Source organism: Salmo salar, chromosome 23 (genome assembly GCF_965601325.2).
Source record: "Salmo salar chromosome 23, fSalSal1, whole genome shotgun sequence".
Classification (NCBI taxonomy): Eukaryota; Metazoa; Chordata; class Actinopteri; order Salmoniformes; family Salmonidae; genus Salmo; species Salmo salar.
Window position 1 is genome coordinate 40,395,449 of NC_138313.1, and position 14,818 is coordinate 40,410,266.

The following is a 14,818-nucleotide window of genomic DNA, read 5'->3' on the forward strand; positions in this document are numbered from 1 at the left end:
TATTCCACTAAATTATCTTTTAACCAACCACATCAGATCTTTTTTAATCAATGATCTGTTTCAGAGCAGATCGGTCAAAATACCAATTATTGAACAAAAATATAATTTGGTTGCCTGTGTAAACGCAGTCTAGAGTTGGGGAGCAGGGTGGCTTTCAGATGTGGGGCGGTGAGAGAGTGCACAGATGATCGATATACTGACAAGACACATCTCTGCCCTAACAATGGGCGGTCTGCCCTAACTGTGGGCGGTCTGGTCTCCGCCTATACTTTCTTTGGATTGGTGGATAGATCTCACTACTGTAATCTAGTTGTGTATATTCAATGACGGTTGTTGAAGTCAACCGCCGGAATTCAACGGAGATGCTATGCTACTAGCCTCAAATCATGAATATGCATAGCCATCTCGAGACAACTCCGATATAGAGTTTTTTTGTCAAAGTTGGCGGTGTGTAACGTGTCCTACTTATATCAATACACTAGTAACAACCTAAGCGTTATGAAACTTATATTTGATCAATAAACCTCACATAGCAAATATGCCATACATTTTTTGTTAGCCATCTCGAGACAACTCCGATACTGAGTGTTTTTTGTTATAGTTGGCGGGATGTAACGCATAGCAAATAAGCCAAACATTTTGTGTTTACCAAATTCGACACCCATATACTGCCATACAGAAACTTGCTTGGAGGGCAAAACAACGAGAAAAAAAACACCTGCTGGAGGGGGACCGATTTTCCGCTGAGTTGGGCCTCTCTCTTGTTCTGTGGAGAGTGAGACCAGTTCGAACTATTTAATGGGCGCGCTGTGCTCTGCTCCGATCCTCGCAACATTCTAACTCACCATGGAACTGGATTGGACGGCGAGGACCCGGAAAAAAGTTGTTCAGTGGATTTTATAGATGTTCTTGACAGATTCGGTGGATGCCATGCGTTTTAAACCATGGCATTACAAATGCTTTGGCCGTGGATATGTTTTCTATCACACGTTCCAGTAAATGCATGTTTTGATGTACACGTTTCGGATACTCTGCAGCCTGGAGTAGTGCTCGGAAATGTATCTCTTGGACGGGGTTGGATCTATCAAATAGACAGGACTTTAACTCCTAAATACGTGAGACACATTTTCAATATCGAGAGACAACACGGAATTGTATATTTCTCAGGAAAAGTTAATTGTGCGCTGTTGCAGAAGAACCCTGCGCCGCTTTACGTTCAGATCAAATCAAGTACCTCGGATAACTTTATTTTAATTCACTTCAATACTTTTGTGCACGGACAGAATTGTTTCATTAAATATAGGAGAAAGATAAACGAAGGTAAGCCCAAGATTTACATGAACATTCTCTCAAAAGTAGAGCCATATCCATGCGTCTCAAATAGTATTTTGCTTTTGAACATTTATGAACATTTACCACTTTTTACTCGAAAACCTCACTCTTACCTTTCGTTATGTAAGGGAGGGAACTGGAAAGTAGTTTTTCATAACGGGAGTGTTTTGCCAAACTGTCTGCAACCCAATGAGCGAAACGAGTTGGATTTATTCTGCAGGGTGCAACATCTTTGGAATTACACCACTGTTCGTGTGAAAGTGCGATTTAATTATCTTCATAGTCATGCCATGTTTACAGACGGGGATTTGGGTAGACTGGGTTCATGGACCAAACGTAAAAAAAGAAATGTGAATACCGCTCCCCAGTTTCAACTGCCCAACTATCAGGTGTCTGTCCCGGAGAATGAACCGGCGGGAACTCGCGTAATTACGCTCAAAGCACTGGATACCGACGATGATGATGCTGGTGAAGTAGAATATGATATTGAAGCTCTGTTCGATAGCAGATCCAATGATTATTTCAAAATCAATTTGCAGACCGGCAGCATAATAACGTTGCAGCCTTTGGACAGGGAGGTCAAGGACACACATATCTTCAAAGTTATTGCTACAGACAATGGCACCCCTAAGAGGTCGGCCACTGCTTACCTCACTGTCACTATAAGTGACACTAATGATCATGGGCCTGTGTTTGAGCAGACAGAGTACAGGGTCAGCATTAGGGAAAATGTGGAGATAGGTTTTGAAGTGTTGACTATAAGGGCCACAGATGGGGATGCCCCATCAAATGCCAACATGATCTATAAGATTGTGAATGAGGGGGAAGATAATGCTGGTTTTGAAATCGATTCTAGAAATGGACTAGTCAAGATTAGGGTTCGGCCTGACAGAGAAACCTTGACCCAGTATCAACTGATAGTGGAGGCTAATGACCAGGGTAAAGACCCAGGCCCCCGCAGTGCCACGGCTACAGTGTATATCTCTGTGGAGGATGAGAATGATAATTACCCCCAGTTCAGTGAGAATAGGTATGTAGTCCAAGTGCTTGAGAGCGTGGCAGTGAACACCAAAGTGGCCCAGGTGAAGGCCACAGACAAAGACGAGGGCAACAATGCAAAAGTCCACTACAGCATCATCAGTGGCAACGTGAAGGGCCAGTTCTACATCCATTCTCCTACAGGTGTCATTGACATAATCAATCCTCTAGATTATGAGATGATCAGGGAATATAATTTGAGAATAAAGGCACAGGATGGGGGAAGACCACCTCTGATTAATGGCACAGGGATAGTTGTAGTGCAAGTTGTGGATGTCAACGATAATGCCCCTATGTTTGTTAGCACACCCTTTCAAGCCACATTATTGGAAAATGTGGCCATTGGTTGTTCTGTGATCCATATTCAGGCTATTGATGCAGACTCCGGTGACAACTCTCATTTGGAGTACAGATTAACAGCTATGGCTCCAGGCTTCCCCTTCATCATCAACAACAGCACAGGGTGGATTACAGTTAGTGTTGAACTGGACAGGGAGACCACTGACTTTTACACGTTTGGCGTTGAAGCAGTTGATCATGGGGTCCCTGTCATGTCTTCCTCGGCCAGCGTCAGTGTGACGGTGCTCGACGTGAACGACAACGTTCCCACTTTCACTCAGAGGTTGTATAGCCTGAAGATGAATGAGGATGCTTTGGTAGGTACGAGCGTGCTAGCACTCTCTGCCATAGATCGGGACACCAACAGTGTGGTAACATACCAGATTTCCAGCGGCAACACGCGGAACAGGTTCGCCATCACCAGTCAGACTGCAGGGGCAATCATCACCCTAGCACTGCCACTGGACTACAAACAGGAGCGCCAGTATGTCCTGACGGTGACCGCCTCAGATGGCACGCGTTACGACACAGCACAGGTCTTTATCAACGTCACTGATGCCAACACCCACCAGCCCGTGTTCCAGAGCGCCAACTACCAGGTAATGATCGGCGAGGACCGGCCTGTGGGCTCCACCGTGGTGGTGATCAGTGCCATGGATGAGGACACTGGGGAGAACGCACGCATCAGCTATGTTATGGAGGACAACGTGCCACAGTTCAAGATCAACCCTGACACAGGTGCCATAACCACACAGATAGAAATCGACTATGAGGATCAGGCCTCCTACACGCTAGCTATCATTGCCCGCGACAACGGCATCCCCCAGAAATCTGACACCACATATGTGGAGATCATCGTTCTGGATGCTAACGATAACGCGCCACAGTTCCTCAGAGACATATACCAGGGGACAGTGTTTGAGGATGCACCCGTGTATACCAGCATCCTCCAGATTTCTGCATCTGACAGGGACTCAGCGTCCAATGGGAGACTTAGTTACACTTTCCAGGGTGGGAATGATGGAGAGGGTGACTTCTTCATTGAGCCGTACTCTGGCATTATTAGAACAGCCAGGAAACTTGACAGGGAGAATGTGCCTGTGTACAATCTGAAGGCCTTTGCTGTGGATAAGGGGTTTCCGCCTCTTAAGGCATCCATGGACGTCCAAGTGTCCGTCCTGGACATCAACGACAATGCTCCTGTGTTTGAAAAGGACGAACTGTACGTATATGTGGTGGAGAACAGTCCTGTGGGTTCCATTGTAGCCCGCATCACTGCTACAGATCCTGACGAGGGAACCAATGCGCAAATCCTGTTCCAAATCGTGGAAGGAAACATCCCAGAGGTCTTCCAACTAGACATCTTCAACGGGGATCTTATCGCTCTCACTGATTTAGACTACGAGTCCAAGATGGAGTACACCATCATTGTCCAGGCGACCTCTGCACCGTTAGTCAGCCGCGCCATTGTGCACATCCACCTGCTGGACGTCAACGATAATGACCCTGTCCTACGCGACTTTGAGATCATCTTTAACAACTACGTCACCAACAGGTCCAACAGCTTTCCGGCTGGGGTGATCGGGAAGGTTCCTGCCCAGGACCCGGATGTGTCAGATAACCTCCACTACAATTTTGTGGAGGGCAACGAGCTGAGTCTACTAATCCTGAACAAGGACAACGGGGACTTGAGGCTGAGCAGAGACCTGGACAACAACCGGCCCCTTGAGGCCACCATGAAGATATCAGTCACAGGTAATTAAACTGTGTTCATTTAAATGCAATAGCTCTCCATATGCATGGCAGATATTTTCTATTTTGTCTGTCCCTTCCACCTCCTCTCTTCATTCTGCCATGTTGTTTAATTTTCTTGCTCTTGTCTTGCAATGTGACCTCTACTAATTCTGCTAGTTGTAAATCTGTTTTATCACTGGTACTTGTCTCTACTTTGAAAGGGAGTCTGTCGCATGTCTACTATGGTAAGATTGGTGCTTGTGCCTAAATCACCACATTACTCATTACGGGCTGGTTATCTGCTAAAAGATCCACAAAATGTTGTCCAACGGTATTGTTGCCTTGACAACTACACCGTTTGTTCCCTTTGAGGTTCCTGAGGGGTTCTTTGTCTGGGGTTCTTTGTTCATGCCATGAAATGCTACACTGTTAAAAAAAATACGGTACACTACAGGCAACTGGTTGCAGTGAAAGTACGGTAAACACAAGTTACTGAATTTTGTGCCAACTGTCAGTGGAAGTGTTGCACCAGTTTAAGTGGTTGATGGTTATGTTGGATGCAGTCTATCACAGTGCCATCCGCTTTGTTACTAAAGCCCCTTATAACACCTACCACTGCGACCTGTATTCTCTAGTCGGCTGGCCCTCGCTACATATTTGTCACCAGACTCACTGGCTCCAGGTCATCTATAAGTCGATGCTAGGTAAAGCTCCGCCTTATTGCAGCTTACTGGTCACGATAACAACACCCACCCATAGCAAGTATGTTTCACTGGCCATCCCCAAAGCCAACACATCCTTTGGCCACCTTTCCTTCCAGTTCTCTGCTGCCAATGACTTGAATGAATTGCAAAAATCGCTGAAGCTGGAGACTTATATTTCCCTCACTAACTTTAAACATCAGCTATCTGACCAGCTAACCAATCGCTGCAGCTGTACATAGTCCATCTGTAAATAGCCCACCCAATCTACTTACCTCCTCCCCATATTGTTTTTATGGACTTTTCTTCTCTTTTGCACACCAGTAGTTCTACTTGCACATCATCATCTGCTCCATCATCTGTCACTCCAGTATTAATTTGCTAAATTGTAACTACTTCGCTACTATGGCCTATTTATTGCCTTACCTCCTCACGCCATTTGCACACACTGTATATAGACTTTCTTTTTTTTCTATTGTGTTATTGACTGTACGCTTGTTTATTCCATGTGTAACTCTGCGTTGTTGTTTGTGTCGCACTGCTTTGCTTTATCTTGGCCTGGTCGCAGTTGTAAATGAGAACTTGTTCTCAACTAGCTTACCTGGTTAAATAAAGGTGAAATAAAAATAAAATAAAATGTTGTCAACGGTTGAGCACATTATCAGTTCTGCAAACTTTGCAAGGGCATGTGATAATAAAGAGCTGGAATATTAACAGGTTACTGTGCATTCCACAGTCATTTAATGGCAGTTAGTTGTCTGGAAGTTGCTGTGAATATTGCGTTACCTAACTGGCAACTAGCTGTCAGTAAGTTATTGTAAAATTCTCAGTAACTTAATTGCTAGTAACTTACTTGCAACTTACTTGCAACTTTCCCTTAACTATACTGATTACAAGATAGCTTAACTAAGTATTCTTTGTGGTGAGCACACTTGGTTCTCAACCTCTTGGTTGACAGCACACTGACCTTCCTACCACACCATCAGGTCAGTGAGTGTGACAGAGACCAGCCACAGTAAGTTACTGTGAATTTTACAATAACTACTTGCAGCAAGCTGACAGTAAGTTATTGAAAAAGACTTTCTGGTGACCAACTGCAGTTAAGTTACTGGAAAATACACAGTAACCTTTTAACCTTTTAACAGTGCAGCTCTTGATTGTCACAAGCTTTTACAACAATGATAGAACTGGGAGTGGACAAATTATGTGCTCAACCTCCATCAACACAACGATAAAACCACTTAAACTAGCACAACACTTCCACTAGCGGTTGGCAAAAATACAAAATGTTTTACCATGCTCCCAAAGGTGCCAAGGAGCCCCCGCCAGCACATTGCACTCACCTACATTTAAAAGTACAGTAATGATTGTACCTTATAGTGAATATAATTGCTTGACATTTTTTTAAACATTATTCTAGATTTTGCACACATGTACCCTTAAAAGTTCCGAACAGAACCATGGGAGTACGTAACAGTGTGTGCCACAAGCAAATCTGAAGTATCCTTTAAGTATAACGGTTGAACCTGTCATTGTTTCTACCTGGAATCAGAAGGTTCTTCATGAGAGGGTTCTAAATGGAACTCTAAAGGGTCCCCCTACAGGGATAAATTAAAGGGTTCTACACGGCACCAACAAGGATTCCCCCATAGGGACAAATGACAGAATGTCTATTAGTTCTAATATTCTAACAATCTCTGTCATACCCATGAACCAGGTGGTGTAGCAGGAATGTCAGGTCGCTGGTAACCGAGAGGTTGAGAGTTCAAATCCCGGAGTGCGATTAACTCCTAAGTAAGCAGAATACAGCAGCATGCTGTTCCTTACAGCAATAATACCTTAATCCAGCTCAAAAATACAGTAACTTTTGTATATTTACTGTATTTTCACTGCAATAAGTAGCCGGGAAAGGTTTTACAGTGTAATGAAGAACCCTCTGGTTCCATCAGTGTAATGGAGAACCATACAGATGTTTATATTATGGGTTATTCTGATATAAAAAGGTTCTCCACAGTCTAAAAAAGGGTTCCCCTACAGCATTTTCCCAACTCCAGTCCTCGAGTACCCCCAACAGCACACATTTTTTTGTAGTCCCTGACAAACTCACCTGATTCAACTCATTGAGGACTTGATTATTAGTTGACATGTTGAATCAGGTGTGCTTGTCCAGGGATTCAACAAAAATGTACTGTTGGGGGTACTTGAGGACTGGAGTTGGGAAACACTACCCTTCAGGGAAAAAATTAAGAACACTTTTTTGGTACTAACTAGCGCCTTTTTTGAGGGTGTATGGCCTGACTTGACGTATTCAACATTAGTGATCAGTGCTATGCTTGTAACAGAAATAGCGACAGCATTGCATGAAGTTGTCAAAATTCTATAGTGTCTGGGTATCCCTTTGCAAGACCATCCTCAGGCAATGTGCTCTAATGTTATCTGAAATCATGTGACAGTAGTTACCATGGTATTGACTGTGCGTCTTCCAGAGAAAGGGTTTTCTTGAAGTAGTTCACAGTAGTTTCCATTATCCATTTGGTAATCTATACTCAATTTCAGCAACTTGTTTATTGTTATTCCTGAGAGTCACATGCTATTTATTACCCAAGCTTGTTGTATTGGTACAAGAAGAACTAAGGAGGGACTTTTTCAAAGTTGATGCACTTGTCACCACATTTCTGTTGAGACAAGCAGACTTTAAAGTCAAACCATTTCATGATAAGACACATTCAAACCAGCATCACAAATAATAGAAATGCATAGAAAATATTTGAACTCATTTCAGCTAACCAGACGTTCATTTGAGGCCTACATTCCAAGCGTACTCCCTACACAAGCTTTGCCCCAAGCTCTGGCTTACATATTCATTATAAAACAATGATTGATTAGGCCTATGTGTCAGGAAGAAATTCCTCGTAACTTATGATTCCTAGTGCGTCTCATACGCACGCCAGTCTAAGATCAGAGCATGCTGCAACTAGCCCACTCTTGGGTTAATTTGAGTGTCTGGGCAGAGTATCAGTATATGTCTTCATTTTTTTCTTTCTCTCAGAAACATACACAAACATAATCACCATCTTTCATTTCGAGATCTGTGTCTCCGTTAGTACGAGTCTTGCTGCTACTAGATACAAACCAACACTGCTGCTACTAGATACAAACCAACATATCTTTCAATTTTTTGCTCATGTACTCCATTCTGTTCAAACAATTCTAAACAGAGTTATCTTGAATCTCTGGGCATTGCTTCTCTACCCTTGAGATTTGAATTAGCGTCCATGCCTAGCCCAGAATATTGGCAGGTCGTAGTGTCTGCGCTCACTGGACTTCTATCAGACCCAGTTCCCCCTTACTAATTCAATTTGGAGAAATTACCAACAGCATGTTCTGCTGCTTATGACATGTCCTAATGCAAACGAATGGCCTTAATTTCTTACAGTGGGTTTGACAACGTTGAGGCATATAAGGAACCAGGCAAATACATTTTCCAGAGTTTGTCACGCGAACCCCATGTTCACTTTGAAACAAATGTAGCTTTTTCCTGATCATGTTTTGTCTTGCGATTTGTTTTGGGAAAGGGACTGTTGAGATTGTAGCATCTTCGGTGAGGGAAACATCAAGGGTTCTTGCAGTGCCTCAGAGTACTCATAAAAAAACTGTGTTGTTCATTCTTTGCACTTTTGGTTGAATTGTGCTTATCTCGCTGTGGAGTTTAATATTGGGTCGTTCCATATGAAACTGTCACAGTATCTAATGAAGGTGGCGCCCCTCCTCGGTCGGGCGGCGCTCGGCGGTCGTCGTCGCCGGGCCTATTAGCTGCCACCGATCGTTGTTTCTGTGTCTTTTGGTTTTGTCTGTCTATCCCGCACCTGTTTTGTGTTTGTCATTAGTGGGGGGTTATTTAGTGTGTATTTTCAGTTGGGGTTCTCGTGCGGGATTGTTTATTGTCCACTCAGGACAGTTGCGAGTGTAAGCTGTTATTGTCCATTATATGCTTTTTTCAGTGCGCTTATTTTGGGAATGTGTTTTCCCCTGGCGGACTTCGCCACGCGTCCTGTGCCCTACGGCTATTGCGTTTGCAATTATTATTATTAAAACACAGTTGCTCCGGCCCTCTGTCTCCTGCTCCTGATTCCACACCTCCACTGGTCCTAGACAGCCGTGACAGAAACTCTAACATTTGAGTTGACGTGTTTTTAGATAACTGGCGTTTTAAGGTAAAAAAATAAATCAGTTATTATTATTATTCTTTTAAATCAAGACATTTTTACATATTTTGACAACTCTGTAATCTTTCAAATTATATGACACGCAAACATTTATATTTTTCAGTGAGGAAGACATGGATGTCTCATGGTAGGGTGGAGTCATGCAAAATGGGTCAACTTCTACCACTTCTACCATGGGCAAACATGTATGGAAGGTTTAGTTCAAATCAAAAGTCAGAAAGGGATTGAAATCATATGGAACAACCCTATTACAGTAATACCATAGCCTTGGAGATTTAAGATGGCCAGCAATTCAGGACTCAAACTCAGACTGGGTTGGGTTCATTTTGGCCACTCTACAGAAGATGTTCGTATACGTTAGAATATCATCTGATTTTACTCATGTCACCTCAAGGGAAAGTTTGGGAGGACAGCGTTCGGCAGCACATTTCTCCTCAGTGTCTTCACAGTGAGTGAGTGTCAAATGAAATGTAGTAAGTACCATAGCGAATGATCAATGATGAATGTGTTCCTGTTGAAACATTTGTTCCCAGTGGAGATTTATGATTTCCTTAATCTCTATTGACAATCTCTTCAGGCGATCCAATGACGAAAAGCAGGTAATGACATATCCGCGTAATTTGTCATGCTCTCCCTGTTATGTGAACAATGGTTACATGTACTGGTCAACAAAAGCATGTCTGTTTGGAATGTACAGATGTCAGCACTTAAAGGTACAACTTCATGAAAGGTAATTTTGTGGGTGTCATATTGTACATCTTTATGTTGGAATGTACTTCATTTGATGTTAACTGCCCAGTGATTTAATTATATTTTATGCTCCTCAAGAACAATGTCTCCATGTACTGTATTCTCACCCTGCATGCAATCTAGGGATGGGGGAGGGATCGATACAATAGAGTATTGTGATATTAATTTTGACTATATTATACCGATTCTATGACTCGAAGTATCGATCCTCAAAAAAAGAAAAAGTATATTTTTGCTAGTTAGTTACCATTAGCTAGCACTAGTCTGCTGTACCAGCACTAGTCTGCTGTACCAGTGCCAAAACTCTGGTATTTCTCCTTCTACAGCTTTGCCTCAATCTTCTTTTTAAATGGTGAGCCAAAATCACCATTTAAAAAGACGATTGAGGCAAAGCTGTAGAATTTTATTTCCTTGACTGATCAAAAGTCTTTATTATGGCTCTCGCTTGTCCCGTTGCAGCAGACATGGTGAGCAATACTTTTGGAACATCGGGCAATTCAGGCGGATGTTAGAGGGACTTTTTTTTTACTGAAGAATGTATTTGTTCCATATAATTGTGTTATGATTTTATTGTTTTGTGTTTGCTTTTCATGTATTGTGTAATTGATGTGTATATACTGTATATATATGTGTAGTGTAATTGTTGTTCATGCAGGTCTAAACTGCGAAAGAGACCATGGTCTCAGCATGACTACCTGCTTAAATAAAGGTAAAAATAATAATAAATTGAATCACAACAAAATCACAGTATCAAATTGCAATACAGAATCGTGATACATATCGTATTAATACCGTATCATGAGGTCCCTGGCAATTCTCAGCCCTAATGCAAACCACATTTTCTGATAAGACAATAAAGAGAAATGGTTTACATTGACGGTAGGCCTACATCATAAAGCATAGGCTATATTACACATACATATACTGTGTATACAGTGCCTTTCGGAAAGTATTCAGACCCCTTGACTTTTTCCATATTTTTTTAGGTTACAGCCTTATTCTAAAATTGATTTAATTGTTTTTTTCCCTCATCAAACTACACACAATAACCCATTATGAAAAAGCAAAAACAAGTTTTTAGAATTTTTTGCTAATTTATAAAAAATAAAAAACAGAAATACAGCACATTTACATAAGTATTCAGACCCTTTAATCAGTACTTTGTTGAAGCCCCTTGGGCAGCAATTAGAGCCTTGAGTCTTTTGGGGTATGACTCTACAAGTTTGGCACATCTGTACTTGGAGAGTTTCTCTCATTCTTCTCTGCAGATCCTATTAAGCTCTGTCAGGTTGGATGGCGAGCATCGCTGCACAGCTATTTCCAGGTCTCCAGAGATGTTCGATTAGGTCAAGTCCGGGTCTCTGACTGGCCCACTCAAGGACATTCAGAGACTTGTCCCAAAGCCACTCCTGTGTTTCTTTTGGCTGTGTGCTTAGGGTCATTGTCTTGTTGGAAGGTGAACCTTCACCCCAATCAGAGATCTTGAGCATTCTGGAGCTGGTTATCATCAAGGATCTCTCTGTACTTTGCTCCGTAATCTTTGCCTCGATCCTGACTAGTCTCTCAGTCCATGCCGCTGAAAAACACCCCCACACCATGATGCTACCACCACCATGCTTCACAGTAGGGATGGGGCCAGGTTTCCTCCAGACATGACTCTTGGCATTCAGGCAAAAGAGTTGAATCTTGGTTCTATCAAACCAGAGAATCTTGGTTCTCATGGTCTGAGAGTCTTTAGGTGCCTTTTTGGCAAACTCCAAGCAGGCTGTCATGTGCCTTTTACTGAGGAGTGACTTCCGTCTCGCAACTCTACCATAAAGGCCTGATTGGTGGAGTGCTGCAGAGATGGTTGTCCTTCTGGAAGGTTCTCCCATCTCTACAGAGGAACTCAAGAGATCTGTCAGAGTGACCATCAGGTACTTGGTCACCTCCCTGACCAAGGCCCTTCTCCCCCGATTGCTCAGTTTGGCTGGGCGGCCAGCTCTAGAAAGAGTCTTGGTGGCTCCAAACTTCTTCCATTTAAGAATGATGGAGGCCACTGTGTTCTTGCGGACCTTCAATGCTACATTATTATTTTGGTACCCTTCCCAGGATCTGTGCCTCGACACAATCCTGTCTCGGCGCTCTACGGAAAATTCTTTCGAACTCATGACTTGGTTTTCGCTCTGACATACACTGTCAACTGTGGGACCTTATATAGACAGGTGTGTGCCTTTCCAAATCATGTCCATTCAATTGAATTTACCACAGGTGGACTCCAATCAAGTTGTAGAAACATCTCAAGGATGATCAATGGAAACAGGATCCACCTGAGCTCAATTTAATTTAGAGTCTCATAGCAAAGGGTCTGAATTTATTTTTTTTAATACATTTGCAAAAATGTCTAAAAACCTGTTTTCACATTGTCATTATGGGGTATTGTGTGTAGTTTGCTGAGGATTATTTTTATTTAATCAATTTTAGAATACGTCTAACGTAACAAAATGTGGAAAAAGTCAAGGGGTCTGAATACTTTCCAAATGCACTGTATATATTATATGTGTGTGTGTATATATATATATATATATATATGTGTGTGTGTGTGTGTGTGTGTGTGTGTGTGTGTGTGTGTGTGTGTGTGTGTGTGTGTGTGTATTGGCATTGTTGAATACTTGTTGAATACCAGAAATACAGTGTAGACATTTTTTATGGAATATTTACATAGGCCCATTATCAGCAACCATCACTCCTGTGTTCAAATGGCACGTTGTGTTAGCTAATCCAAGTTGATCATTTTAAAAGGCTAATTGATCATTAGAAAACCCTTTTGCAATTATGTTAGCACAGCTGAAAACTGTTGTCCTGATTAAAGAAGCAATAAAACTGGCCTTCTTTAGACTAGTTGAGTATCTGGAGCATCAGCATTTGTGGGTTCGATTACAGGCTCAAAATGGCCAGAAACAAGGAACTCTCTTCTGAAACTCGTCAGTCTATTCTTGGTCTGAGAAATGAAGGCTATTCTATGCGAGAAATTGCCAAGAAACTGAAGATCTGGTACAACGCTGTGTACTACTCCCTTCACAGAACAGCGCAAACTGGCTCTAACCAGAATATAAAGAGGAGTGGGAGGCCCCGGTGCACAACTGCGCAAGAATACCAGTACATTAGAGTGTCTAGTTTGAGAAACAGATGCCTCACAAGTCCTCAACTGGCAGCTTCATTAAATAGTACCCCCAAACACCAGTCTCAACGTCAACAGTGAAGAGGCGACTCCGGGATGTTGGCCTTCTAGGCAGAGTTGCAAAGAAAAAGCCATATCTCAGACTGGCCAATAAAAATAAAAGATTAAGCTGGGCAAAAGAACACAGACACTGGACAGAGGAACTCTGCCTAGAATGCCAGCATCCCGGAGTCGCCGCTTCACGATTGATGTTGAGACTGGTGTTTTGCGGGTACTATTTAATGAATCTGTCATTTGAGGACTTCAAATACAGATTCAACCACAACGACCAGTGAGGTTTTCCAATGTCTTGCAAAGAAGGCAACCTATTGGTAGATGGGTCAAAATGAAAAAGCAGACTTTGAATATCCCTTTGGGCATGGTGAAGATATTAATTACACTTTGGATGGTGTATCAGTACACCCAGTTTCTATAAAGATACAGGCATCCTTCCTAACTCAGTTGCTGGAAGGAAACCGCTCAGGGATTTCATCATGAGGTCAATGGCGACCTTAAAGCAGTTACAGAGTTAAGTGGCTGTGATAGGAGAAAACTGTAAATGGATCAACAACATTTTATTTACTCCACAATACTAATCTAAATGATAGAGTGAAAAGAAGGAAGCCTGTACAGAATAAAACTATTCAAAACATGCATCCTGTTTGCAACAAGGCACTGAAGTAATACTGCAAAAATTGTGGCAAAGCAATTCACTTTTTGTCCTGAATACACAGTGTTGTGTTTGGGGCAAATCCAATACAACACATTACTGAGTTCCACTCTCCATATTTTCAAACATAGTTGTGGCTGCTTCATGTTATGGGTATGCTTGTAATCATTAAGGACTGGGGAGTTTTTCATGATAAAAAAATAAACGGAATGGAGATAAACACAGGCAAAATCCTAGAGGAAAACCTGGTTCAGTCTGATTTCCACCAGACAATGGGAGATTAATTCACCTTTCAGGACAATAATCTAAAACACAAGGCCAAATCTACACTGAAGTTGCTTACCAAGAAGACAGTGAATGATCCTGAGTGGCTGAGTTACAGTTTTAACTTAAATCTACTTAAAAATCTATGGCAAGACATGAAAATGGTTGTCTAGCAATGATCAGCAACCATTTTGATAGAGATTGAATAATTTTTTCATGAATAATAGGCAGATGTTGTGAAATCCAGGTGTGGAAAGCTCTTAGAGACTTGCCCAGAAATGCTCACAGCTGTAATCACTGCCAAAAGTGCTTCCACAAAGAATTTACTTATGTAAATGAGACATTTCTGTATTTCATTCTTAATAAATTTGCTAACATTTTTATAAACATGTTTTCACTTTATCATTATGGGGTATGTAGATGGATGAGAAAAAAATATATTTAATCAATTTAAATTCAGGCTGTAACACAATAAAATGTGGACTAAGTCAAGGGGTATGAATACTTTTTGAAGGCACTGTACGCTCATCATATACCTTTTTTATTTTTGTACTTATAATACATT

At 41.9% G+C, this 14,818-nt stretch overlaps 1 protein-coding gene across 2 annotated transcripts in view; it reads left to right on the forward strand.

The window, feature by feature from the left end:
* The first annotated feature begins 343 nt into the window (after window positions 1-343).
* LOC106584596 (cadherin EGF LAG seven-pass G-type receptor 1) overlaps window positions 344-14,818 on the forward strand; it is a 91,471-nt gene continuing 76,996 nt past the window's right edge. The window contains exon 1 of one of the 2 annotated variants that reach the window (XM_014170067.3): window positions 344-4,464. In XM_014170067.3, coding sequence (XP_014025542.3) covers window positions 945-4,464 — 3,520 coding nt within the window. In that variant the 5' untranslated portion in view covers window positions 344-944. The remainder of the gene's footprint in view (window positions 4,465-14,818) is intronic. The other variant, XM_082968109.1, reaches the window with a different exon arrangement.